Raw genomic sequence first — 25,189 nt, forward strand, 5'->3', positions numbered from 1 at the left:
GCTATTGTAAGTGGAACTGTCTTCTTATTTCCTTTTCGGATAGCTCATCACAAGTGTATAGAAATACAACTGACATTTCTGTACTGATTTGGTATCCTACAACTTTCCTGAATGTATCTATTAGTACTAACAATACTTTGTGTGGATTCTTTATGATTTTTTACATATAAGATCATGTCATCTGTGAACAGAGATCATTTTTCTTCCCCCTTTCCAATCTGGATGCCTTCTATTTCTCTTTCCTGCCTAACTGCTCCAAACTGAAGACAGAAGAGAGAAGGTGTGCCTATCCAAAGAAGGAAGCTGGACACCTCTGCACACAAACTCCCTATCAGATGCTTGACTACCGTCAGACATAGTGCATCCAGTGCTCACTAGTATTTTCCACAAATAAACCGGTAACCAAGTAAGGTGAACTACCTACTTCCAGACAACCCGGTGGATGGTTGGTGGCTACCAATTTCTGAAGACGTTCCAGCAAGGAACCGGCCCTGTTCCTCTTCACGAGGAGCTTCTACATGAAACAGGGGTGTGCTTCTGAGCAGTGAGTACCTTCGGATCCACGAGGGCCCCGGCCTTGATGAGGTACTTCACCGCGTCTAAGTGGTTGTTTTCTGCAGCCTCCATCAGCGGGGTCCTCTGGTCCTCTGAGCAGGTGTCGATGTTGGCGCCCGCCTGGTGAAAAAAGGGACAGCTCAGGTGTGAGAGCTGCCACTGCAGCCACACCCAGTGAGGAAACATTTCCCAGGCTCAGCACTTGGAAACAGAGGGATCTCAGGGGCTACGCTAAGTCTTTCTATCAACTAAGCCTGAATCTTCCAAAGCAGAATTCAGAGACATGGTTATTCTGTAGCTATCAAAACTTTAGTTCAAGAAGAGCATTTCATTTCTAAGCTAATTGGGTAGAAATGCTTACAGTAACATTAGTAACAGCACTTTTAGAAATAAGAAAGAAGGTGAGACCCCAGAACAGACAAAGAAGGGGTGCTGAAGGGGACTCAGCAAGGCAGGGACAGGAGGCAGGCGGTGGCCCAGCCTGCAGGGACCGTGGGGCCCCAGCTCAGGGGCCTCAGAGACCTCTGACCTCTGTCTCTGGCTGTTCTAAACACCTGCCAAAACAAACTGAAGAAAAACTCATTCCCAGGATGCATTTTCCAATGGAGTGTGTACTTGGAAACCAACGAGCCAGGAGGTATGCTTGGGTAAATCATCTGTTTGAAACTGAAACGCCCAACCTTAAAGTGGGTTTTCCACTAACAGCAAAGCAAGTGTTTGAACATTTTAAAGAGCTAATACTTATAAGGCTGAAAACAGTATCGTTTTTACTACTAGCAATTAAAAAACAAAAGTAACCCAGTTTAGTAAGAAATTTAAAAATAGACCTAGAATGGTACACATGGAAAGCCAGGGGAACTGAGGTGGTCAGGGATGGTGAAGGAGACTCGGCTGTTCCCATGGAGCAGAGCTAACGTCAGAGAGCAGGGGCATCCAGGTAGGAGACGAGTGGGGGACACAGGTCAGATGGCCCAACCTGAGCGCGAGGTAGAGCCAGGATTCCACAGCAGCTAACTTTAACAACGAAACTTGGAAAACCACACGAGATAAAGGTGCGGGGTGGGGGTCTGCGTAGCGCTTAACGAGGCCAGCGTGGGGTTGGCCATGCTCTGCCAGGCTGCACAGGCCAGGATGTGCCCTCTGCCGGTGAAAGGCCAGACGCCACCTGTGACTGGGTGCACACACTTGGCAAGACCCCCCCCACCCCCAAACCACCCTGAACCACCCAGGGGTGCGAGAGCCCGGGCCGCAAGCCTGCCCGGGGGATGGCCCGGAAGGGAGGGGCCCACAGGCCAGGCAGCCCCCGACAGGGCCCATATCTGAGAGGCCCAGACGGGCAGATGACCAAGAGCAGAGCCATGGGCCGCACGGTGCAGAGGGTCCCAGGCCCTCCCACCCGACACCCAGGTAGAGTATGAGGACGGCTGCTCGGTGTGCTTGTCTGAAACCTGCGCCGGCCAGTGACGGCCCCACCCACCAGCACGGAGGCCCCGCACAGGGACATGTGGGCAACCCAGGACCACACCTGGGAAGTCAGCCCAAAGGCTAGTGATCGTCACAAGGAAGAGGCGGGGGGGCCAGGAGACAACGCAGAGAGATCTGAGACACAGAGGGAGGTGGAAGGAGGGCCTCCACCCAGAGGGAACAGAGGGCCAGGGAGGTGCGGGGCGAGCACAGCCCACGGCACGTCCTGGGCTCCCAGGGGGCAGGGCAGTGGTTGTCGCTCTGTCCTCCCCTCTGGGCCCATGACTGCTAGAAAACGCACCTTTTCCTATTAGTAGATGCCTCCTGGGCTCACAGCCTGCAGAGCAGGCAAAAGCAAAGCAGGCAAGATGGACCCCAGATGCAAGCAAACACTAACACGGAGGGACAGGATGGCGACAGAGTCGGCGAGCAGATGGAGGCCCAGGTAGGAGAAGCCAAAGCAGTGACCACAAGTGGGGACACACCCAGGCCCGGGCCCAGAGAGCCGCGCAGCAGGTCACTCTGACCACGGGCGTGCCTGGTGCCGGCCAAAAGCTGGGGCTGGCCAAGGGTACCGGAGGGTGTCAGTGGCGGCGACCCGCACAGCTGCCCCTGACCTCGTGCCCCCGCACACCGGACGTGCACCCGAGCGCCCCAGAATGCGTCCTGCTGGGGTTTCGTTTAATGTTGTTATTTAAATTAAGTGTCCACCTGTGGCAGGGCCACTGTGCCGCAGTTGCCTGGATGGAGCTGTTTTCAGAGAGACCTCGGCATGAAAATTAAACAGACCGGGAAATACCCAAACCACTCCTCACAGGTGCTCCTCCACTGACCCCAAGCGTGAGCGAGGGTGCCTGCTGCCTGGGGCCAGGGCCAGAGCCACTCTGGGGGCACGTGAGGTGGGCACCCACCAAAGCTGTGCCTCCAAGAAACAATACCCTCGGATTCGGGGCAAAGCAAAGGAAATCCGTCCCACGTCGGATGGGTTCTAGGGGAGAAAAGGACACAAGAACACAGCCCCCAAGTCGGGGAGTCTGCAGCCTGGGTCACCAAATTAACCACCAGGCTGACAATCCAATCTGAAGTGATGTCAGACGGTCACGCCTCCAGGCTCCGGGCAGACAGTACAGAGTCATAAAGATTGCTGATGTATAAAGCATTGGTTTTTTCCAAAATACATGTTTTATTCTGCAATAGCTTACAACTCACAAGAAGCTGCAAAACAGAACACAGAGCTCCTGTGTTCTTTGCCCCGGACAGTCTTCCGCTATCACGGCCAGTGGGGAGAAGCAGGAAATGGGGCAGCAGATCAGTGAATGACTCTTAGGCTTTTGCTCTTTGAATGAAAGAGGCAGACAAAGAATTCACACTGTGTGAGGTTTACAAGTGGACAGAGCTGAGCCATGGGGTTGAGGACCTCTGTGGGGCTGTGAGCGCGCAGAAACACACACACCTGATCGTCACAACACAGGCTAGGAGAGCTGCCACGGGGGAGGGACACATGGTGCTTCTGGGGGGCAAGCAGATCAGGCCATGTCCCTTTAGAACCATTCATTAACCAAGACGTCTACGTTTCAATGATTTTTCTGTATGTATCTCACACACGTTTTTATGTTAAAAAAAAAAAGTTGGGGTGTGGGGGGAATAGATTCTTTCAAAGGAGTGTGAAACTACCTTTTCCAAAGGAAGAATCAAGTCAGAAGACCATCAATTGTTCCCCCTCCCCCTCTGCCCCTCCTCTTCTTCCCCCTCCTCCTCCCCTCCCCCTCCCCCTCTGCCCCCTCCTCCTCTCCTTCCTCCTCCTTCCCCCTCCTTCCTCCCCTCCCCCTCTTGCCCCTCCTCTTCTTCCCCCTCCTTCCTCATCCTTCCTTCCCCTTCCCCTCTCCTTCCTCCCCTCCCCCTCTTCCCCCTCCCCCTCTTCTTCCCCCTCCTCCTCTTCTTCCCCCTCCTCCTCTTCTTCCCCCTCCTTCCTCATCCTTCCTCCCCCTCCTCCTCCTCCCTCTGTCTCAAGACTGAGCAAGTAACAGCCACTTGTTAGAATCACAGAGTGACCTCTGGAGGCAAGAAAGCAAAGACTATAACTTCCAAGCAAATAAAGAGAAAGGAAATGAGACAAAACAAAAGTCAATCCAAAAGAAGGCAGCAAAGGAGAGGGAAAAAAAAAAAAAAGAAATATTTGTTTTAAGAGGCTGAGAATCAAAACTACAATATAAGAAATTAGAAATAAATTTTAAATGTCAAAAGTTACAGTAAGCATAAGTAGATTGAAGATTCCTATTAAAATACCAAGGCTGTCAGACAGAGCTTTTTAGAAGCTGGCTACATGCTACTAAAAGAGATCTGTCCAAACGGAGCCTCTGGCATGAGCCAAACTTGGGAGGGGTCTGACAAATGGGTCTCGGGTGTTAGAAATCTAAACCAACAGGTAACCCCACTGTACAACACCAATGCAAAAGCAGGCTCCACACTTCATACAATCACATCTTAGTCTGTGCACACAGCACAGGTGAGAAGAGGATGAAGCAGACACTCCAGGCCGACAGTGACACAGAGCAGCTGTGACTAGACAAGAGACCCGGGGGAGGGGGGGTGTCCGTCCAGGGCCCCAACAGAGATGCCCACAGGACGGTCCTCTCCAGACACAGAGCCATCCCGAAGCCCACCCGACACAAAAACCTCCAGCTGACGGGCCCCAGCCAAGAGCCCACCACCGGCATTTCAGTCCCTTCCTTTACAAACAAACAGGATCCACCAGGCATTTGAGGGAAACCTGAAATAAGAAAGACCAGAATGAACAGACCAGTATAAAGCTTCCAAACACTGTGGGAAGACCCAGAGGCTACAGAAAAACGTGGCAGCACAGACGAGACCCCGAGAGGAGCCGAGGGTCACGCCGAGAGCGCCGCCCAGAAAAGCGGGACAGAGCGTGAGTCCAGAAGCTGCAGCAGGTAAACGTAGACGCTTGCGGAGGGACCTGGAGCCCAGACAGAAAATCTCCCATACCTGAACCTGGGCTGTGGGGAAACTCCAGACCCGCGGGTGAAAGGAAATTTCCTGAAGGCTCCAGAGATAAACACATGGCTTAAGGGTGGCCTCCGGGAAACAGGGGCCCCAACACGGGCCAGGGGAGGGATGTCCCAGAGAGCAGCAGCACCAAGAGTGGACGATGTGCTTCCCAGATGACACAGGGCCAATCTGTCTGCTCGGGGTGGATTGGGGGGCGGGGGGGCGGGGGGCGGTGTCCAGGACACATTTACATGACCACGGAACGCAAGCTCTCAGTGCAGGGCGGGGGGGTAGGAGGAAGCATGTGCGCACGCCTGGGCTAAACCCTCCCACGCCAGGAAGTCGGTGACACTAAAAACCCAAACGAACTAAAACAAGTCAAACACCGAATGGCAGTGCGTCATCTCCAGAGGCGGCGTAACTGGCAGGAGAGGCAGCAGAGGGGCTGAGGGCACTGGGCAGAGCCAGGGCGGGTGGGCCTGGGAGCCTCTGGCACTACTGGGCGGCCCGGCTCTCGGGACCCAGGCCAGGCTGTCTTGCTTTGGTGGCCCCAAGAAGACCGCATCTGACCTGAATCAGCATGTGACAGATGTCCACATGGCCGGCCTCCGCCGCAGCATGCAGGGGCGAGCGCTTGTTCTGGTGCTCCATCTTGAAGTTGGGGTCGATCCCGTCAACTGCAAACAAACAGGAGGTGCCAGTTACCGCAGGTGCAGCCCCCAGAGCCCGGGATGGCGCAAGGGCTGGCAAGGCTCCAGGTGGAACCGACAGGCAGGCCTGTGGTCAGATACCCCCAGCACCTGCGCTCCTCCTAGACACCCTCATCTAACTCTGGGCTCCCCCGTCCCTCCCGTCCCCAGGCCTGGGCCCGAGCGTGAGGGTGGCGGGGCCCCAGGATGGATGCTCCACAGGGAGCAGGACCCCCAGGACAGGCCCAAAGGGAAGGCGGTTGCTGAGCACAGCTCCCAGCCTGGAATGGAGACGGGCTACAAGGCCAACCACGGACCGGCAAGGTGAACTCAGCATCGCACAAGGTCCACGAGGAAAATGATTAAAATCGCCACTTCAGTCAACATAAAATAAAACCTTTTTTTTTTTCAGAGCAAATTGTTAAGCTTCTTTCTTGACTTACTGTCAAGTTAAACGATTCTTAATCAGCCTTTTCAAGCCAGAGAAATCAAGCCTACGCTGTGAGCTCAGAATCAAAGCGCTGTCCCTTGCTCCGCAGGAGACGGAGCTGGGAAGGACCCGACCAGTACATTTTCAGGTGTTAAAAACCCATAAAGGCAGGTACACACTGAAAACACAAGTGCCACGTGGGCTGCACCCTGCACACGAGGGCGCCAACTCCATCCACACGGCACAACAGCCCAGCTGGCTAACTCTGCTTTCATGGAGTCGACATCTCGTCTTAATCTAATAATCACATATTTAATTCCTGTTTAAAAATGGGGAATTCCTGGGACTTCCTTGGTGGTCCAGTGGTTAAGACTCTGCACTCCCAGTGCAAGGGCCCCAGGTTCGATGCCTGGTCAGGGAACTAAATCCCGCATGCCGCAACTAAGAGCCCACATGCAACAAAGATCCCATGCGCCACAAGTAAGACCCGTACAAAATAAAACAAACAAACGAGGAATTCCCAGAGAATACTTCCACTGTCGTGACTGAGCATGAACACTGTGAACGGGCTGAACACCAGGGGAGCCCGTGTGCACCAACCAGAGAAACCGGACAGAGCGGGACACGGTGGACAGTCACCGAGAGACGCTGACAGATACGGCCACCTACCCAGCATGAGCAGCACCTTCTGCAGCTCCCCTTGCCGGGCCGAGAAGTACAGCTGCTTCGGGTGGAAGCGGAGCTTCTTGGGTCTGCGGAGAGAGCACAAGACAGCAGTGAGCACAGGCCACACACACACGCACGCAGGCGCACGCGCGGCACCTGCAGGCTGGGAAGGCCTGGGTTGGGCCCACCTGCCCAGCCTCAAGGTCAAGGATGCCACACCCACCAGGCATCTCACAGTAAAAATAACCAAAATTAGTGAGCATCTCCTTCACCCACAGCACGAGAATGGTTCCTGAGGTTCTGCATTCTGTGCAGGGCACAGAGCGAGCTGCTTCTCTATAGCATGAGGTCAAGAAACCCCCGAGGTGGTGGAGGCAGCATGTCACACCCAGCTACACCCACCCTCTTCACAGTACAGAGTCTGGACCCGGTGAGTAGGGCAGGGGACTGGACAGTCACCATAAGACCAGGGCCAGAGACCAGACTGGAGGCGGACAGAGAAAAAGCTGTGGGGACTCAGGAACGTGTCCCAACACTACAGCTTCCCGAGAAGCAAGACAGGAAGGTGAAGCTCTGAACGAGGGAGCCGCGCGGCCTGCCCGGAGCCCTGATCGTGGAACCCCATGACCAGTGGGCACCTGTGGGGTCATGGGTTGGTGCACCGGGCCCTCCTGCAGAGCCACAGGTCGGCTGCAGTAATGGGGGCCGCAGGGACAACCGAGGGGCCACCTGCTCCAAACTCTCCTTTCAGAGACAAGGAGCCACAGAGTGGCACTGGCCCTAACGTCCTGAGGTCAGAGCCACGGTCAACGTGTCCAGGGAAACATGTGCCAGAGCCTCCCAGGACTGTCCTCGCTATGCCTTCAGAGGATCACTTTGCTCTTAGTGCAACGGACGACAACCTGCAATCGTTCCCCCAAGTAACAGAAGAGAAGGTGCATGGTCCTGATGACCAATGCTAACAGGAGACCTAAGGAAGGCCTCAGCGACCTCCTGGGAATGCCGTGGCCCTGGGGGCGCAGACAGCGGGGACGTGTGGCCCTGGCCAGCACCAGACGCCGCAGGGGGACAAGGACGCGCGCGGAAGTGCCGGCGGCTGACTCATGCAGGAGGACACGGAGGGGAGGAGTCTGCAGGAAGGGAGCGCCAGGCCTTACTTCTCCGAGTCCAGGGCGATGAGCGCGCTCTCCAGGGTTTCCTTCCCAGGTCCCTGGGAGAGGCCGGGTGCTGGCTTCCCCAGCCCGGCTGGCCCCATGGGGTCGAAGGCCTCGGGCACCTGGGGGGCTGTGCTCTGCGGCTTGTCATCCTCTGAGAGCGGGGGTCCAGCAGTGCTTCAGGGAGGAAGAAATAAGTGGAATTCTGAGTTTTAGAGACGTGGAACTCTCCCTTCTTGTGGAAACCAATGAAAACACAAAACATGATTCACTCGGACCCTCCAACTGCACTGCTCTTCTGAGAGCGAAAATGGTCTCAGGTTCACTGACCATCTGTCTGCTCAGCCCCTGGAGGGAAGAGCCCAGACTCAGAATCAAATCCCAGAGAAAAATGGCATTCAGAGGTGAGGGCGGCTTTCGCAGGACTTTTTGCCCAATGTTCAAATATGCTTTAGCGAATGAACTTCAGGTTGAATCTAAAGTCCACTGCCCTCCCAACGCAAGGGACACCTTGGAATTTTGACTCAAAAATCATTAAATTTAGGGCTTCCCTGGTGGCGCAGTGGTTGAGAGTCCACCTGCCGATGCACGGGACACAGGTTCGTGCCCCGGTCCAGGAAGATCCCACATGCCGCGGAGCGGCTGGGCCCGTGAGCCATGGCCACTGAGCCTGCGCGTCCAGAGCCTGTGCTCCGCAACGGGAGAGGCCACAACAGTGAGAGGCCCGCGTACCGCAAAAAAAAAAAAAAAAAAAAAAAAATCATTTATAGATTAATATGATTAGTACAGAATAATATGAAGGAGTCGACACCATTCCAATATTCAGTTTTGAATGTCTACAATTCGAGTCTCTTAAATGACCTTCAGTGAAGTTTTATAGCTTCCTTTTTCATCAGTGTAGTATCGCTTGCTTTTTCCTAGGTAGGTTACAGGTTTTGTTGCTGTTTTGAAAGGCTCTCTCTCCATCACCCTGGCTTCTAGCTGGACACACTAGTGGGGACGAGGCTTCTGACACCTTTTCTTACCTGATCCTGTGGCTGACTGACTCCATTTAGCTTTATGAGTTCTTCAGCTATTTCTACTGAATACTTCTGAGAAGAAAATTATGTTTCCAATATCAACCCTTCTCTTTTAAAGACTGTTTCTTCTGTGTTCAGTTAGGGCCTCCAAAACATGACGCAGTAAGAGCAGACTACAGCAGCTGACACTAATGTTTCATATCATACACGACACACAGGTACAGATGTTTAGGGACAGGCACACACAGGTACAGATGTTTAGGGACAGGCACGCACAGGTACAGATGGGTAGGGACAGGCACGCACAGGTACAGATGTGTAGGGACAGGCACGCACAGGTACAGATGGGTAGGGACAGGCACGCACAGGTACAGATGGGTAGGGACAGGCACGCACAGGTACAGATGTGTAGGGAGAGGCACGCACAGGTACAGATGTGTAGGGACAGGCACGCACACGTACACGTGGGTAGGGACAAGCACACACAGGGACCGATGTCTCAGGTGTATACCAACAGCTACCTATGGGAGTCCTGTACTTCGACCGAAAATACTGTGATCCCACGTCAATTAGGATGGTGTGATACTGGTTCGAAATCAGGCAAAGAAATGTACAAAACTACACTGAGTGCAGAAGAGACGTGCACAGTGGCAGCGAGCACACGAACGTCGGCATGCCTCACAGCCTCACGTGTCAGAAATCACGGCGAGTGTGAGCCAGCTGGGAGACGTCTGGCAAGTCGGAAGACATCAGCAACAATTAAAGACGGGCATCGTCAGGTGAACTCTGAGGGCTCAGGGGAAGCCGTACCTGCCTGTGGTGGTGTCGGCCCTGCCCTCCACTGTGGAGCCCTTCTCCTGCCCAGGGGCCAGCGTCACGGTGGAGGTCGTGTCTGCTTTTGCGATGGTCACCTCTCTGGCCTTGGAGGTCTCCTCCCCACAGTGGGGACAGTAACTGGCGTTATCGACTCGAGAGGCGCAGGCTTTGTGGAAACGGTGAGAGATGCTGCTCTCGGGCTGACATTCCATAAAATTACCCTAAAAACAGGGAGGCCAGAAATCTTCTTTTAACTGGGGCTAATACGCGGAAGAGCAAGCAAAGCCCAGAACTGAGCTCTGTGTGGGGGCAGGAAGCCAGAGCCCGGGGGGCTCCCAGCCCCTCTCCGGGTGAGAAGAAATGACGCCCTGCGTCCACGGGGCCCCTCCCAACGCACGTCCACACACGTGCTATTTGAGGGAGAGAAACATCCCCATCCCCGCGCCCCGAGGAGGCCGAGGCCTCACTCTCCAGCTGCTCTGACCAGGGGCCGTGCCGCATATAAGTCCAAAGACGGACCCACGGAAGACACACCCGGGAAGACACTCCCAGAAGCAAAAGCCCGAGGAGGGAGGTGCCGCCAACAGCCCTTGGCAAAGAGCGCCTGACACCACGCCCTTCGGGCGACCCGACCTCAGGCCAGGGCTCTGGGCTGAGGAGCAGCGCTCTCCCTGGGAACCTCTTTTCAGCAGAAGCAGAAAGGCATGATGAGGATGGCGAGGACACACAGGCGTCACGTCTGGAGAAGCCCCTGGGGGAGAGGCTCTGGGCCCAGGAGCACAAAGGGCCACACGGAGACCAAGCGAGGGCCATGTGAGCCACATGAGCACCTGTGCACGAAGTCACTGATGGAGAAGATCCCGGAGGCACTGGCGAGCAGGACGCAGTGGAGGGCCAGGCGGCCCTGCCTAGGCAGACACGCGAGCGGCAGGAAGGGAGCCGGGGGCCCAGGTGCCCCCAGAGGCCAAGGGCAGGACAGAGGGGGCCGGGCACTCACGGCGGTGCAGAAGTAGCCGCAGCCGGGACAGCACTGGTGCTTCACCATCCGGCCCCGGTGGTCTTCACACAGCACCAGGAGCGGCGCCTTGCTGGACGGGCGCATCAGCTCGTGCTTGACCACGCTGTTCGTGCACCTGCCCAGCTGCAATCAGACGAGACCGGGTCAGCCGCTGCCATGTCACAGGGCGGGGGAGGGGCTGTCAGGAAATCAAAGCAGGAAGGCGGCCGGGTCCTCCACCACGTGATGACGGGCTGTGCCGCCGGTTCACGGACCAGGGGGTCACGGCGGCCACGTGAGGAGAACAGCCTGGGCTAGGGGCTGGGGCATCAAAGGGAACAGGACACATGCCAGGAAGCACGACCAGCAGCAGTGAGCACAGAGAATCCACAGGACCCACCAGCACTCGGGCGGCCCACCTGCGCCCGCTGTCGCCCTGGCGCCTTCCAACAAGGACCCTGGCCTCCTGGCAGCTGGTGCGGGTGACGCGCCCCCAGCCCCAGCTTCCTCCTCGCCTGTTCCTCAAGGGAGCCCGTTCTCAGAGACTCCATGAAGCCCAGAGATCGGGGGGGCAGATGGGGCCAATGCCCCCAGGAAAGAGGCCCGGGCGGCTCTGAGGCTGGAACAGGAGGCCACGAGGGAGGGCACAAAATCAAGCTCTCAGCACCAGAAATAGGAGGGAGAAGTGAAATGTCCATGGAAGCGCTGGGAGACGGAGGGAATTTTCTAAAGTAAAGCAAAAAGTCAAAAATGTGGAAAATGGAGAAGAGGTGAGAAGGCTGGAGGCTCTGCAGAGAGGACCCAGAGGGGGGGCCGGGGCTCCTGAGACGCGGACAGCCCGAAGCAGACGGCGACATGACCAGGACGTGAGAGGAAACTGCGCCCGTGAAGCTGTGGCGACAGGAGAGGATCGGCCCAGACCTTCCCCCCAGGAACCTCCCTCAAGGAGCTGCTGAGGCAACGTGCCCCCCGCTGAGAGGGACCGATGTGTCCGAAAACCCTACAAAGTGAGCAAGTCCATCAGTGTGGGGTGGAATCGGTAACAGGCACAAAGGAAACAATGAGAAACGAGGCAATTACTAACTCCGGGAAAAAGGAAAGGTTGCTCAGGAGAGGAAACCCCTGGCTCAGCTGTGGACGCTTCCACAAAAACAGCGAAGAGGCTCCCTCGATCGACGGAGGGAGGGACAGACAGATGCAGACCGCGGTGTGGGGGCGGGGGGGGGCACCCTTCCCACAGTAAGAACCCTCAGACAACACCTCAAAGGAGAGGTCAGGAAAAGAGGGTAGAAAGCAGGTATTTGAGAACATGGAGAAAATCCCAGGACGAAAAGTAAAAGGGGCCAAGGGTTGCTTGGGGGGAGGGACCCTGAGACCCACCCACGTCGTGGACATTCAGGATCTCCAGCAGCGGGTGGGGGGCAACAAACAGCCACCAGGACGCCCCCTACCACCACCAGGACCCGCAAGGCCATCAGGAGACACAGGTGGAGGCCTCTGACTGGCTCAAGTACACTCAGCGAGGAGGAAGTTCAACAGAAACCATCGGACCCCAAAATGGGAAGAGAACGCAAGTGCGGAGCCTCCATCAGCTGTAACACAACATCCCACGAGCCCGCGTCGAGTGACTGGTTTCGGAAAGAGAAAAAATAAAGAGCCACTGGGCAGGAACTGATTTTCTAGGAAAACAGAGAGACCGGGTACAAGTCCAAGAAGCTCAGAGAAACCTAAAGAGGACAAACACCAAGAGAGAGCAGCACAACCCCACACCTCAGCCTCAGAGGTCGGCGCAGAGGACTACAGCAACAAAGGCCGCGGCCTCTCCTCGGGACCTTCGGACGGCAACACCGACCGACGTCCCGAAGTGCCCAGAATTCTGTACCCATCAAAGTGTCTCTCAAAACTGGAAGCAAAACAAGGACTTTTTCAAACAAACAAAAGAGAATTCATTATGAGCAGACCTGTGCTACGGGGGGAAGGGTCCTCAGGCACAGAGACTGTGGTATCAGAGAGAAATCAGATCGGAACAGAGGAAGAACGCTCTGGATGCAGTTTAAATAAAGGGAAACAAGAGATGATTACGTTATTCAGTCTAAAAGATGAGTATGTACAAAAATAATAGCATATATGAAACTGAAACATATGACAAAAGATGGGAGACAGGATTTGGGCCCACGCATCTAAGAGTCTTACATTACATGTTAAGTGGTACGATATCAATTCAAGCAAGACCGTGATAAACTAAGGATTTATGTTACAAACTCCAAAGCAACTGCTGAAAACGTGAGGAAAATACATAAAAAATAAAGCCAACAGTGGAATAAACTGGAATCATAAAAAATTTCAACCTGGGACTTCCCCGGTGGTCCAGTGCTTAAGAATCTGCCTGCCAATGCAGGGAACACGAGTTTGATCCCTGTATCCCTGTCTGGGGAACTAAGATCCCACATGCCTCGGGGCAACTAAGCCCACGCGCTCTGGAGCCTGTGAGCCCCAACTAGAGAGCGCCGGCCCACGCCGCAACAAAAGATCCCACATGCCACAACAAAGACCCAGCGCAGCGGGGGCGGGGGGGGGGGGATTCAATCCAAGAGGCAGAAAATGAAGAAAAAGGAGGAACAGATGGCATAATTCTTAGCACTATTAAGATGTCCGACTGTAACCCAACTACCTTGGTAAGTGCAATGGGGATGATCCAAGCAAACCACTGGGAAGACAGAGACTATCGGGCCCTGTGCAGGACACGCTGTCTAAAGAGATCTCCAAACATACAGACAGCACAGGTCCGGCGGCGGCGGGGCGGGGGGGTGTCCTGTGTCAGCACCAGACATCCCGAATCCCCAAGGACACAGTGGACCCCCCCCCCAAGACGACAGGAGTCACGTAAAACCGGCCCGAGCTGAAGAGTCGACACCCCTCCCTCGCACAGAAATCAAGAGGAGCGTGTTGGTCGCACGACTGTGTACATCTGTCACACGTGTCACTCATGTGATCTGAGTCACTCGTGTCACTCGTGTGACTCAGAGACACACAAGCAGAAAGGTGACCTCAAGTGTGTGAATTATGCCTCAATAATAAAGCTGATGGGAAGGAGACACAGGACGAAGGAGCTATTAGCTCTGAGGGGCCGCTGCCAGCTAAGGCCGAGGCAACCTGAGCATCGAAAGAGAAAAATATTTTTGGGAAAATAGCAGCAGCTTAAGAATTTCCTGGAATCCCACAGAAAAACAGAGCAACTAGACAGCAAAACCAAAACCCAGAGACGATATTTAAATCAAAACCAAAGGCCACAGGATGCAAATGGGTAAGGGTGGGTCTGCTAGACGCTGGTGCCCGGGCAGGAGGAGGGGAGAGGATGGGGGAAGAGGGACACAGCGAGGCAGTGTCTCGTGGACCCAAGGACAGGGGGGAACCAAGATACCAAAAGGTCCTCCCTGGGGCTGAGAAGAGCAGGAGACCTGGGAGAAACCCTGCCCAATCCCAGCAAGTCTGGGGCTGCCTAAGACCTGGGGCCAGTGCGGGCCAGCCGCCAGGAACCCTCAAACCCAACGTGCCTGGACCCCCTTCTAGTTCGGGGCACGAGGACGCCAGGACAAAGCTGAGCTGAAAGTGAGCAGGACAGGGACAAGAGAAATGAAGAAAAGAGAAGATCGAGAACAATGGTTCTCAAAATCTCCGGGTTCAGTGCTCTTTTATACTCCTAAAAATCACCAAAGGTCCCAAAGAGCTTGTGTCCAAATGGGGTACGTCTATTAACATTTACCGTGTTAGAAATTGAGAGAAAATTTTTAAATATTAATTTATTTTAAAATAGCAATAAACCTATCACGTAAAGAACATATTTTAATTAAAAAATTACTTTTAAAAAAGTTAATGAGAAATGTCATTGTTTTCTATTGTTCACAAAACTCTTTAATATCTGGTTTAATAAGACAGATGAACCTCATATCTGCTTCTGCATTCAGAGCAGGCAAAGGTGGACGTTCTTCTCTGACACCACAGCAAAACTCTACAAGGGGTAGTTTCTCAAAAGATTTGCTGCAGTGTAAAAATCTCAACCCACTGTCCGCAAGCTTAGTACCGTTACACCAAAATCCATCCACCTGTCTCGCACTGTGAATGATTTTGTAACACCATGAAAATCACTCATTCCCTGAGTTATACAGGTCTTGCAAACGCACAAAATGCCACTGTACACCCTGTGAAAGAGTAAGTGAAAAGGCACTTAACTTTTCAGTATTGTTAAAAAAATACTTTTGACCATGCATATCCCCTAAAAGAGTCCAATATGGGGCTTCCCTGGTGGCGCAGTGGTTGAGGGTCCGCCTGCCGACGCAGGGGACACGGGTTCGTGCCCCGGTACGGGAAGATCCCACATGCCGCGGAGCGGCTGGGCCCGTGAGCCATGGCCGCTGAGCCTGCGCGTCCGGAGCCTGTGCTCTGCAACGGGAGAGGCCACAACAGTGAGAGGCCCGCGTACCGCAAAAAAAAAAAAAAAAAAAAAAAAGAGTCCAATATGAAGAGGGTCCTGCAGGCCAAGGGGTGGAGGGGGGTGAAGCTTCAATAATAATAAAAATAACGACAACAACACAAAGGTTAGAACCCGTCAAATCTGTTTAAACACATGAGTTCATAATGATATTTTAAAAGTAAGAACTGGCCAACCTCAGAAGATGACAGAGAACAAATTCATTACCTGGACGACTGGGAAATAAAGAGGAAGGCTCAAGCACCAGTGCGGTCCTTCCTCTGAGATGTTCTGCTGGCTAACAAAAGAGCAGACCGGATGACAAGGCTCTTCGTGAAACCATCCAGCTAATAAATGAGCAGGAGGCGACACAACATCACCGTTTTGGAACCTCTGATGAATTAATAAACACAGGCATGAAGACTCAACAGCTGCCAACAGCAGAAAAAGAGAGGCAACCAGATATCACGAGCCTTTATCTTGGATTAAACTCCCCTCAGCTGAGCCGGGTCCACTTCTGTATAAACTGCAGACAGGGGCGCTGGAGGCCCCGTGAGCACGGGAGCCACTGCTCAGACCACGGGGTCAAATGGCCCGGCTGCTCCACACATAAAGGGAAAGGAAGAGAAAGGACAAGTGGGCAACAGCGTCTAGGGACACCTGTATGGCTGGTGAAACCACTCAGAAAACAGAAGCCGGGTGGCAGCTATTTGCGGACAATCCCATTTCCTGACCCGGAAATGGTTACCAGAGGGCCCACCCTAGACAGACTCATTAGGCCCAACACTTGTCTTGCATTGTTTTCTGGATTTATATTTCATTTTACAACAAAAAATTTTATATGTAACAGGTTGAAAAGAGAAAAGACTGTGAGTTCCTAAGATGAACTCTGCGGAGCGGGTGGGAGGGGCACCGGAAGGCGTCAAGGCACCAACTCATTACTCGGAAGAGCTGCAAAAGAGACCACGAAGTCACTAGTTGTGCTGCGAACGCAGGATGAATGTTTCAGGGGCACAAACAGCCCCAGAAGGTGAGGAAGTTCTGTTCCAGAGACACCGGAGAGTCACTGCAGGAGGAACAAGGGAACTGTGGAGCCGCCACTCCGCAACCTCTCACCTGACGATGGACCAAGGGCAGGAACTCGACCTCACAGTGCCCCCACCAAGGCCGGCCGGAACGCATGACAATTCCCATGATAATGGGAATTACTGTTACTTCTGTTACAGGAGACAAGTGCTAAACGCTGGCTCAAAGCCAAGCGAGCAGAGCGGGACAGACCCAAGTGCTGGCGGCTCGGACGCCGAGCAGCAGGTTCAGGTCAACTGTAACGCTCTCATCACAGACAGTCCTTCTAAAGAAGGTGACGGGGCCTGTGGAGAGGCTGCGAGCACCCTCAGGTGCAGCTCTGCCTCTCACCCATCCACGTCCGAGTTCACAGCAAAGTAGAAAAGCCTCTGGGAAAGCGTGACCTCAGCGGAGCAGCGCCCGCAGCCGTGTTGGCTCCCAGCCACCACGCCTGCCCGGCCACGCACACAGCACCATCCTTCTGAGCAGCGCCGGTGCTGCCGGGCGGGGGCCCCCCTCGCACAGCAACGCAAACCCGCTCACCTGGTGGTCCACGCTCTCCGTGGCCATGCACTGGTTGTTGGCCAGGGTGGTGATCTCTCGGCTTTTCGGGGTCTCCATCCGGCAGCTGCAGAGGGGCACCTCCTGAAGGCCGTCCGTCTCGCCTACGTCGGGACCGTTGGCCAGCCCTGCGGTCACACACAATGCGTGTCGCCACCACGGCCCAGAGAGCTTTGCTACACTTGGCCCCGCCCACCCCACCTCCGCAGGGCAAGGAAGTGGGGACACAGTCCCTGCAGACACGCCCGCGGGCAGCCGCCCAGGAGCCGAGGTCCAGGAGCCAGACCGCCTGGGACTTCGCTTCCCACATGCTTCCCAGCCAGGAAGCGCTTGTCTTCGTCACTTGGTTTTAGAATTGCAGCCACGAAGCGAACGTTCGGTTCAACCTGAAAGGGTTTGGAGGCAGCTTGTCTCCTGATCATCTAGAGCGCTCCTCACCCACTACAACAGCGCAAAGCGCCTGCTTATTAGGCAGAAGGAGGAAAGAACTGGGGAACACGAAGAAGAAAACTAGGATCACGAAGAAAGTGTCCGGCGCAGCACATCACCGCCTGACCCAACAGGTCAGGTCAGGGCAGGGCAAGGCGGGCAGCACCGGGAGGAAGGTCGCCCGCGGCTAGGCCGGCTTGCAGTGGGGACAGAGGTCGGTGGCCAGAAAGACCCCTCGACCCAGCCACGGCTTCCAAAGGAAGGCACGTTTCATGTTCCGAAGTAGGGGTGTAGGGTAAGCGGGGGTCCCCACAGGCATGGCAGGCCGGCTCGCCTGGACTCCCACAAACCAGGACCAGTCCCCACCCTCCGCACCCATCCAGGTCACATGGCCCTTCTCCAAGAAGCCCCAGGCCCCCTACCCTCCTGCCCAGCCTCAGGCCCACAGCTGCCCCCCTAGAGGGTCTGGAACCCTAACACTAAATGCACACAAAACTGGAGGACCTGACTCGTCCTTCCAAAGTGCTGACACCCCAGGCCCTGCATGACTGGACACATCCACGGGTCCCTCCAACGGTGGCTGTCAATCCAGGGAACACCCTCAGGGAAGCACCTTACATGGCACCCCGCAGCCTCTCCTCCTCCTCCAAGGGGCCCCCGCCAGCGTGGCCCTTACTTTTACCAGAAGCTGCACATACACATTAAAGGCAGAGGCCACCTCCCTCACCCTCCGGGGCTCAGCTCATATAGGGGCAGCAGGCGCCCCTGCTGTGCTGCCCTCTCACCTCTGACCCCAGGCAATGTGGTAAAACGAGCACTACTTCCTGCTGGCATCCAAGTCGGCACCTTCCTGAGACAAAGCTAAGAGCAGGTTTAGAAACAGTAAACACAGACGTCACTTCATCGGGAAGGAAGGCATGAGGTGATGACCGGAGAGGGGTTTCTGCTCTGTGTGCAACAAGAAGAGAGGCTAACTTCTCTGACAGACAAGCCTACAATTTTCTTCTTAAGCTAAAGATGTGATTTCCTAAACTAAACAAGTAAACCCAAAGTCCTCTAGTGTTCCAAACGCTAAAAGCTGGTTATTTGTCCTTTAAAGAATGATTGGTTATACCCCGACAGCAGCAAAATCCATGGGGTGTAAGTAACAGGGATTTTACATTTTCCCCACGCTTCATTTCAAAGAAATTTTTCAAAAGAGCCAAACAGCTATTAATTAATTTCCACCGGTAAAGATTTTCAGACAGCGAGGAGTGTGTGGCCCCAGCCCCAGAGCCAAGGACCCCCCGAGCTGCAGTGCCAGGGACTTCAAGGCCCGGCTCCAGGTATGCCACCATGGGGCACCACCAGCTCAACATCGACGAGAAGACACATTTCCACCAACATTGCTGGAATCAGGGATCATAAAAAGGCCACGTTGTGCAGAACGACGCCACCTGCATGCAGCCAGGGCACAGGGTCACCTCCCACTGGAAGCCCCATATAAACACGCATGGCTCGCAGAACTCCTGACCTTGGTGGGCAACTGCACCCGACCCCTGGGGCCGCCTCACTAGAGCGCCACAGGGACACAGCACACTGGCCCCGCGTCCTGCCCACTCGGCACCAAACGCACCCTCCCCCACCCCCGCCAGCTGGCCCTGGCCACGCACGCGCTCACCTTCTGCGTCAGAGGCCAGCGTGCCCTTGACTCGGAGATCCAGGGAGTCCAGCGAAACCTCCATGTACCCCGTGCCGTCGCTGGGTGCCATCTGCTCTGCGCTTCCCGAAGACGATGCATACGCTTCGGAACCTGCGTTCAAAGGCACACACGTCAAGCACGGTGCGCCGGGGCCTCGCGACCCACGGGAGGCGCCACGGGATGCTCGCGAGCCACTCAGACAACAAACACACAGAGCAACCGGGCCCCCATCCCGCACTTCTGCTGGTTCCCATTTCCGCACGACCTCCCTGGGGAGAGGGCAGCCGTGTCGAGGAAAGCAAAGGTGTGGGCATGTGGAAACACCTTTCTCTACAAACACACCAGCTAGATAAAAGCTGATCAAATAATCAAGGACACATAAAAACGTCGTGCACATACGTTCTGTGAATATTACTTTAAAAATATGAGTAAAATCTGAATGGCAGCTTTGAAAGACCAGCTGCTGTACAGCAGCTAAAGAAGCCCCAGACGTGCAGCATTGCTGTGGAACCAGCCCAGCCTCAGACACCTGGGCTGCAGGATCCACAAGGAAAGGCTGCAGGGCCGCAGGGAGCGTCCTCCTGTGAGAAGGGGTTTACGAAGCACATCACCCACCAAAGGGCAACACAATCTGAACACGCCAAGGAGAGGAATGTGTGTAAGTGAGGAGCCCGTCAAGGGAGGGGGCGCCTGTCCACAAGTCCCAGAAGGCCCACCCAGGTAACTGCCATTCTAAGGGCATTTCACTGAGGAAGCCTGTGAAAACATGCATTTACACAGGATAATAACACCACCAGCAAAGGGCAAATACCCATAGTTCAGAGCCAAGTTTTAAATACTTGTCATCGACATTTCTTCAACGATGGGAAATGAACGAGCCATAACACAGAGAGGTTTGGTGCCCAAAGACTCTGAATTCAGGCCACAGTCTGAACCTAGATCTCAGACAGGAAGGAGCCAACCACCAGCGAGAAATCATCAGCAATCTGAGGAACTGAGCAGCCTTTGTGCGATTTTAAACGCTTTACAGGAGGAAATAAAATTGAAACTCCCGTTTAAATAACTATTTAGGCAGGCGTTCTACACATTACACACAAGATGGTGAAGATGAAGCCTCTACCCGAAACAACTTTTAGTCTTGGATCTACAACGGCTTTTGTCAGCCGACAGCAAAAACCACACGGGGTATTCTGATCTTGGCTGATGATTCCTGGTTGAGAGACAAGGAAACGTGAGTGAAGGAGAGGAGGTTCACGGGACACACCCGTGTGCCTGGTGGGTCAACAAACCCCACCAGCCACCTGACTCCAGTCTGAAACTGACTGCCACACACGGGCCTCCAGCAGTCCTCTGCATTTCAGGGGCAGCCCTGTAAACCTGCTTCTCTATCAGGGGAATCTAGAAGAACGCTAAAATAACTGCAAGACAGAAAGAAGTCCTGCAGCTTTGCGGTGCTGGTATAGAGAAAAATCAATCAATAAAACAGACTAGAAAGTCTAGAAACAGCCACACGGTGACTGTCAACAAAGTTTCAAAAGGTTAAGTGAAGAAAGAAAAGTCAATGCAACCAATGGTGCTGGAACAGCTGGAAATGCACAGGCAAAAACGTGAGCTGCCCGACAACACACACACACACATTCTCACACACACAAAGTGGATCAGAGACCCACATGTACGGGCTAACTATAAAACTTCAAGAAGAAAACATGGGACAAAAATCTTTGCGTCGTGGGTTGGTTAAGTCGAAGATTTCTGAGATCATGAAAAGCATGAATTTTAAAAGAAAACAATCCATAAATTCGACTTCAACAAACATTTTTTAAAACTTTTAGTAGGCGCACATACTTGCAAAACATCTATCTCACAAAAGACTTGTATCCAAAACACTGAAAGAAGTCACAACTCAGTGAGAAGATATACGCTCGGATTTTAAAGTAAGCAAAAGGTATAAACGCATTACGAGAAGATAAACCCTAAGATGTGCAACCTCGTTCTTTGGTAGGTAACCGCAATGCGACGGCACCACACATCAACCAGCAGCGCTGGAATCAGAGACTGACCGCGCAAGCGCTGCGGGGGCCCGTGCCGGGCTGGACGGCTCCCGTGCTGCTGAGGGAACACAGAGCAGGACGAGCACTTTGGGAAACAGCTGGCAGCACTAAGTGAGACACACAGCATGACCCAGCCACTCTCCACTCCTAAACGTTTACCCCAGATAAACGGAGCATTTGCTCTAGAAACACGTGTACACAAACTCCGCAGCAGTTTATCTGTAAGGGCCAAAAACTGGAAAGAGACCAAATGTCCAACAGGTGAGGGGTAAACAAACCACAGACAGCTGCACATGGAACACCTCTCGCCAACAACACCACGGACGACCCTCAGTTACTCTCGGAGAAGCCAGAGAGAAGGATCCACCCGTAAACGTTCTCCACAGCGCTAACCCATCTGCGGAGACGACATGGAGCAGAGGTGCCCGGGCCGGGGGAGGGCTGGCTGCGGAGGGAAGGTCTCCGTCGCGCAGCGAGGGTGGCAGGGGTCTCCTGTCACATGCACGTGGTGAGGCCCACCAACCGAACACCTCAGCAACACACACTTCAGGCTACACCAAGTCCTCCACGGCAAAGCTGCAAAGACGGGGCCCCTGGGCCACTAACTTTGACATCATGCCCTTCCCAGCTGTCCCTTTAACAAGGCTACCTCCAGATCAAGGGAATCTGAGCAAAGGGTTGAGAGCCACTGTGTGGACCAGGGCCCGGCCCGCACAGGACACTGAGGGCGGGACACAGGGAAGGTGGGGGCGGTCAGCATACGGCCATACCAGGGGGGCCTGCTGGAAGGAGACCCCCTGGCATCACCTGAGGGTCTCCAATAAAGCTGTTTCTGATGTTTTTAGTTTTTTAAACAGTGGAGTCTTCTGTTCAAATGAAGTCCTACACAGAATCCCAGCCCCAAGCCCCCCACGGCCTGTTTCCGCCCGGGGTCCTGTGTGTGGCTCTGTGTTTACCTAGCACGGAGCAGGGCTTCTTTTTACTTCTCCGCCTCCTCTTCCTCGCTGGCTTGATCCAGGGGCTGTCAGGCTTCCCTTTCCTCTTGAGAAACTTCTTCTTGATGCTGGATTCAGAACTCTGAGAACCAAGGGAAAGGAACAGAAAGAGCAAAGCATGGGCGCTCTGAAAGCAAAAGTTCTGTTTTCTTGCCATACCGTGATAATGCAACTAGAAAATTAATTTCACTCTTAGACATTTTTCTAGGTCACATTCTTAAAGACGCTCATGCTTTTCCCTAAATATCACTGTAAGCTCAGTTACTTGAGTTTGGCACAAAAAAGAATAAGTGAAAACGTTCTACCAGTAACTAAGTAAGTAAGTTCAGTAAGAGAATCCTCTTTTAATTACATGCCCCCATTCATCTCACTCATGAGAAAAGGAACAATCAAAGCCTCAACGTGCATCAAATCTATGTCCAAATTAGCCATTACATGGAGAACAAGGAAAGAAATTATCATTAATTTACAACATTTCGAGATTCCCGTGAGTACACGTGTCTCAAATCCAGACGCAGAAAGGGCATCTAACTGCCACGAGTTACAGCAGATGCAGAGCATGAACCACTAGCCTTTCTAACGACTCCACCACCAGGATCTCACAACCCCTGTTAACTATGGATAGAAAAAGAAATTGTAAAATGTGTGTTCATGAGATAAAAGGATACACTAAGGGTGGCTCACTGGCCTTTCCAACAGTTGCCCTGGAGCCCGAGCCCTCGTGCTGGGCCCCCTGAGACGCCCAGGTGCCCTGTGCTCCCTCCAGCACCTTGTTCCTGCGCCCCCTTCACAGCAAAGCTCCGGGAAGAAAATCTGCCAAGAGCAGCACCACAGCTCCCTGCGCTTCAGTCTACGACCCCAAAGGAACACGTTTATCGCCAGACACAACAGCCCTCCCAGTGCTCGTCTCCGCCACCCACGTGGCCACTTTCTCCTCGAGGCACAGACTCCCTTCCCAGCCCTGCCCGATGGCCTGGGCGGCCCGCAGGCTCCCCAGGCTCCGCCCTCCCACCACAGCCCCGCCCTCTGACCCTGCCCCCGTGAGGTCGCATCGCTCGCAGCCCTCAGCTCTGAGCCACATCCAGCCCGCAGAGGGCCTGAGGTTCCACCTCGGAAGCCTCGATCTTCCCTCGCCCGGTCCACCCGGCGGCCCCTCCCTGGCTCTCTGCTCGGCCGCTTTCTCTGCGGCTCCCACCTGGCTCCTCTGCCAGGAGCCCCGCGTCACCCGCGCACAGGTTACCAGATCAGACTCGTCTCCGTCCTCCTCCTCCTCCCCGGTGCCGGCCGACTCCTGCTCCTCTTCAGATTCGCCCTCCATCTGAGCAGCCCCGCCAGGAGCCAAAAAGAAAACACACCAATGAGAGCCGCTGGTGGCAGGCGATCTGACCCGACACAACTTGGAGGTGCCCCCGCTCCCCAAGAGCCCGGCCCGGAAGGGCTGCCCCCATGCCAGGCTCCAGGCTGACCTGGACCACCGATCCGATGTGACTCGGACGTACGCAGATCAGTGCGCATGGGAGACTGCACTCACCGCAAAAAGGTTTTCAGAGGCCACAGACTAATATAAAACGCAAAACCTACCCCCCGACCCACGAGCCCGCCCAGCCCCAGGGCCTCGACCTGCTGCCAGTGCTGGGCACCTGCGGGCGAGCACGGGAGTGTCTGCCTGCAGGGGCAGAGCACCCAGCGCGCTTCTGCGTCTTACTCTCTTCTAATGAAAAGTACGCTGTGGGATCTTTCCGTAACAGAACAGCAGAAGAAACTGGGTTCACCTTCTCTACCTACACAGGAGCCGCGTGCCCCCTCCACCCCTCCCCGCGCACCCGGCTGTGGCTCCTCGAGGGGCCACGCGGTGACCGCACCCTCACAATCTCACAGGAAGGGTAAGACCCTCCGGACAAACAGCAGACACGTGCTCCCACCCGTGCAGGACGCTCCGGGTGTGGGGCGCCCACAGGGCACCCCCAGGCCCTCTGAGGGGCCGCACCACCCCCCGAGTGTCTCCCACACGTGCTCCTCCATTTCTCCCATGCGTATTGTGACCACAGCCCCAGCCCGTACGTCCACTGGGTCCTTGCTTTCTTAGTAACTGCGGAAGCTACACACACACACCGTCTGTTAAATATGTTATAAACATTCTCCTATCAAGCTCTATAGGCTCTGCTTCTGCTACTTCTTTTTAAAGTAAAACTTCTGGGGTTTTAATCTGGACAACTCGAACCTCTCAGTCTCTCCCTTCGTGGCTTCTAGGTTTGTGTCTTACAACAGAAGTCCTTCATTTGAGATTAGAAAAACGGTTTCCAACCTTTTTCCCACAGTTAAATATTTTGTGTTGACACTTTAAATCTTCTGGAATTTGCTTTTTTAAATAACAGCTTTACTGATTTATAATTCACCTACCCTTAAATTCACCCTTTCAAAGCACACAATTCAGTGGTCTTGAGTGTGTTCAGAGTTGTGCAGCCATCACCCCCGCCTATTCCAGGATGGAGTGACCATTTGTTGTGCACCTCGACCTAAGGGTCGGCCTTCACTTGGCCCCCAATTTTCCCAACAACGTTTATTGAAAAGTTCATGATCCCTTGCGAACAAACTGAAAACCCAACCCTTACAACAAACTGTATCTCTGCAGACAGACAGGTGCACCGTGGCCACCCTGCTCCGCCCTCTCATGGCTCTGCCGTGCCTGCACGAATCCCCGCTTGGACCCCCTCCGTATCTGTCCTGCTAACCTCTCCCCCACCCCCCAGCCCGTTCTCGCTGTGAACGACTCCCATGTCAGCTGGTCCCACAGAAACTCCTGTGGGAATTTTGACGAGAACAGTTCCGAATTCGTGGATAACATGGGGAAAGGGAGACGAAAGAATGGATCTTCTCATTCAGACAAATAATGGGTCATTCCATGAACTTATTCTTTTCTTTAACCTCTTTCAGTAAAGTTTTACTATTTTCTCCTTATAGATAACACACATTTCTTGTTAAATGTATTGCTAAGCACTGTGGTGATATTAAAGACTTACAGCTAATTTTTAGGTGTGATATTGTGGTTTTGTTGTTCAAAGAATCCTTACCTTCTAAGGACCCACACTGATATACCGGCCTCAAGGCCGTCCAGGTGGAGCAGGGACTCTGGCAAGCACCAG

General features: G+C 54.2%; 1 protein-coding gene across 6 annotated transcripts in view; it reads right to left on the reverse strand.

The window, feature by feature from the left end:
• EHMT1 (euchromatic histone lysine methyltransferase 1) overlaps window positions 1-25,189 on the reverse strand; it is a 147,456-nt gene that overhangs the window by 30,440 nt on the left and 91,827 nt on the right. For all 6 annotated transcript variants that reach the window (XR_004350285.1, XM_032634349.1, XM_032634348.1 and 3 more), the window contains exons 7-16: window positions 23,287-23,364; window positions 22,008-22,128; window positions 18,980-19,111; window positions 16,873-17,018; window positions 10,797-10,940; window positions 9,794-10,020; window positions 7,968-8,141; window positions 6,814-6,896; window positions 5,596-5,702; window positions 553-675 (exon numbers count right to left, since the gene is read on the reverse strand). Coding sequence is in view for 5 of the 6 variants with exons in the window: in XM_032634349.1 (XP_032490240.1) it covers window positions 553-675; window positions 5,596-5,702; window positions 6,814-6,896; window positions 7,968-8,141; window positions 9,794-10,020; window positions 10,797-10,940; window positions 16,873-17,018; window positions 18,980-19,111; window positions 22,008-22,128; window positions 23,287-23,364 (1,335 nt within the window). In the remaining variant the exon portion in view is untranslated. The remainder of the gene's footprint in view (window positions 1-552; window positions 676-5,595; window positions 5,703-6,813; window positions 6,897-7,967; window positions 8,142-9,793; window positions 10,021-10,796; window positions 10,941-16,872; window positions 17,019-18,979; window positions 19,112-22,007; window positions 22,129-23,286; window positions 23,365-25,189) is intronic.

This window comes from Phocoena sinus, chromosome 6 (assembly GCF_008692025.1).
Source record: "Phocoena sinus isolate mPhoSin1 chromosome 6, mPhoSin1.pri, whole genome shotgun sequence".
Classification (NCBI taxonomy): Eukaryota; Metazoa; Chordata; class Mammalia; order Artiodactyla; family Phocoenidae; genus Phocoena; species Phocoena sinus.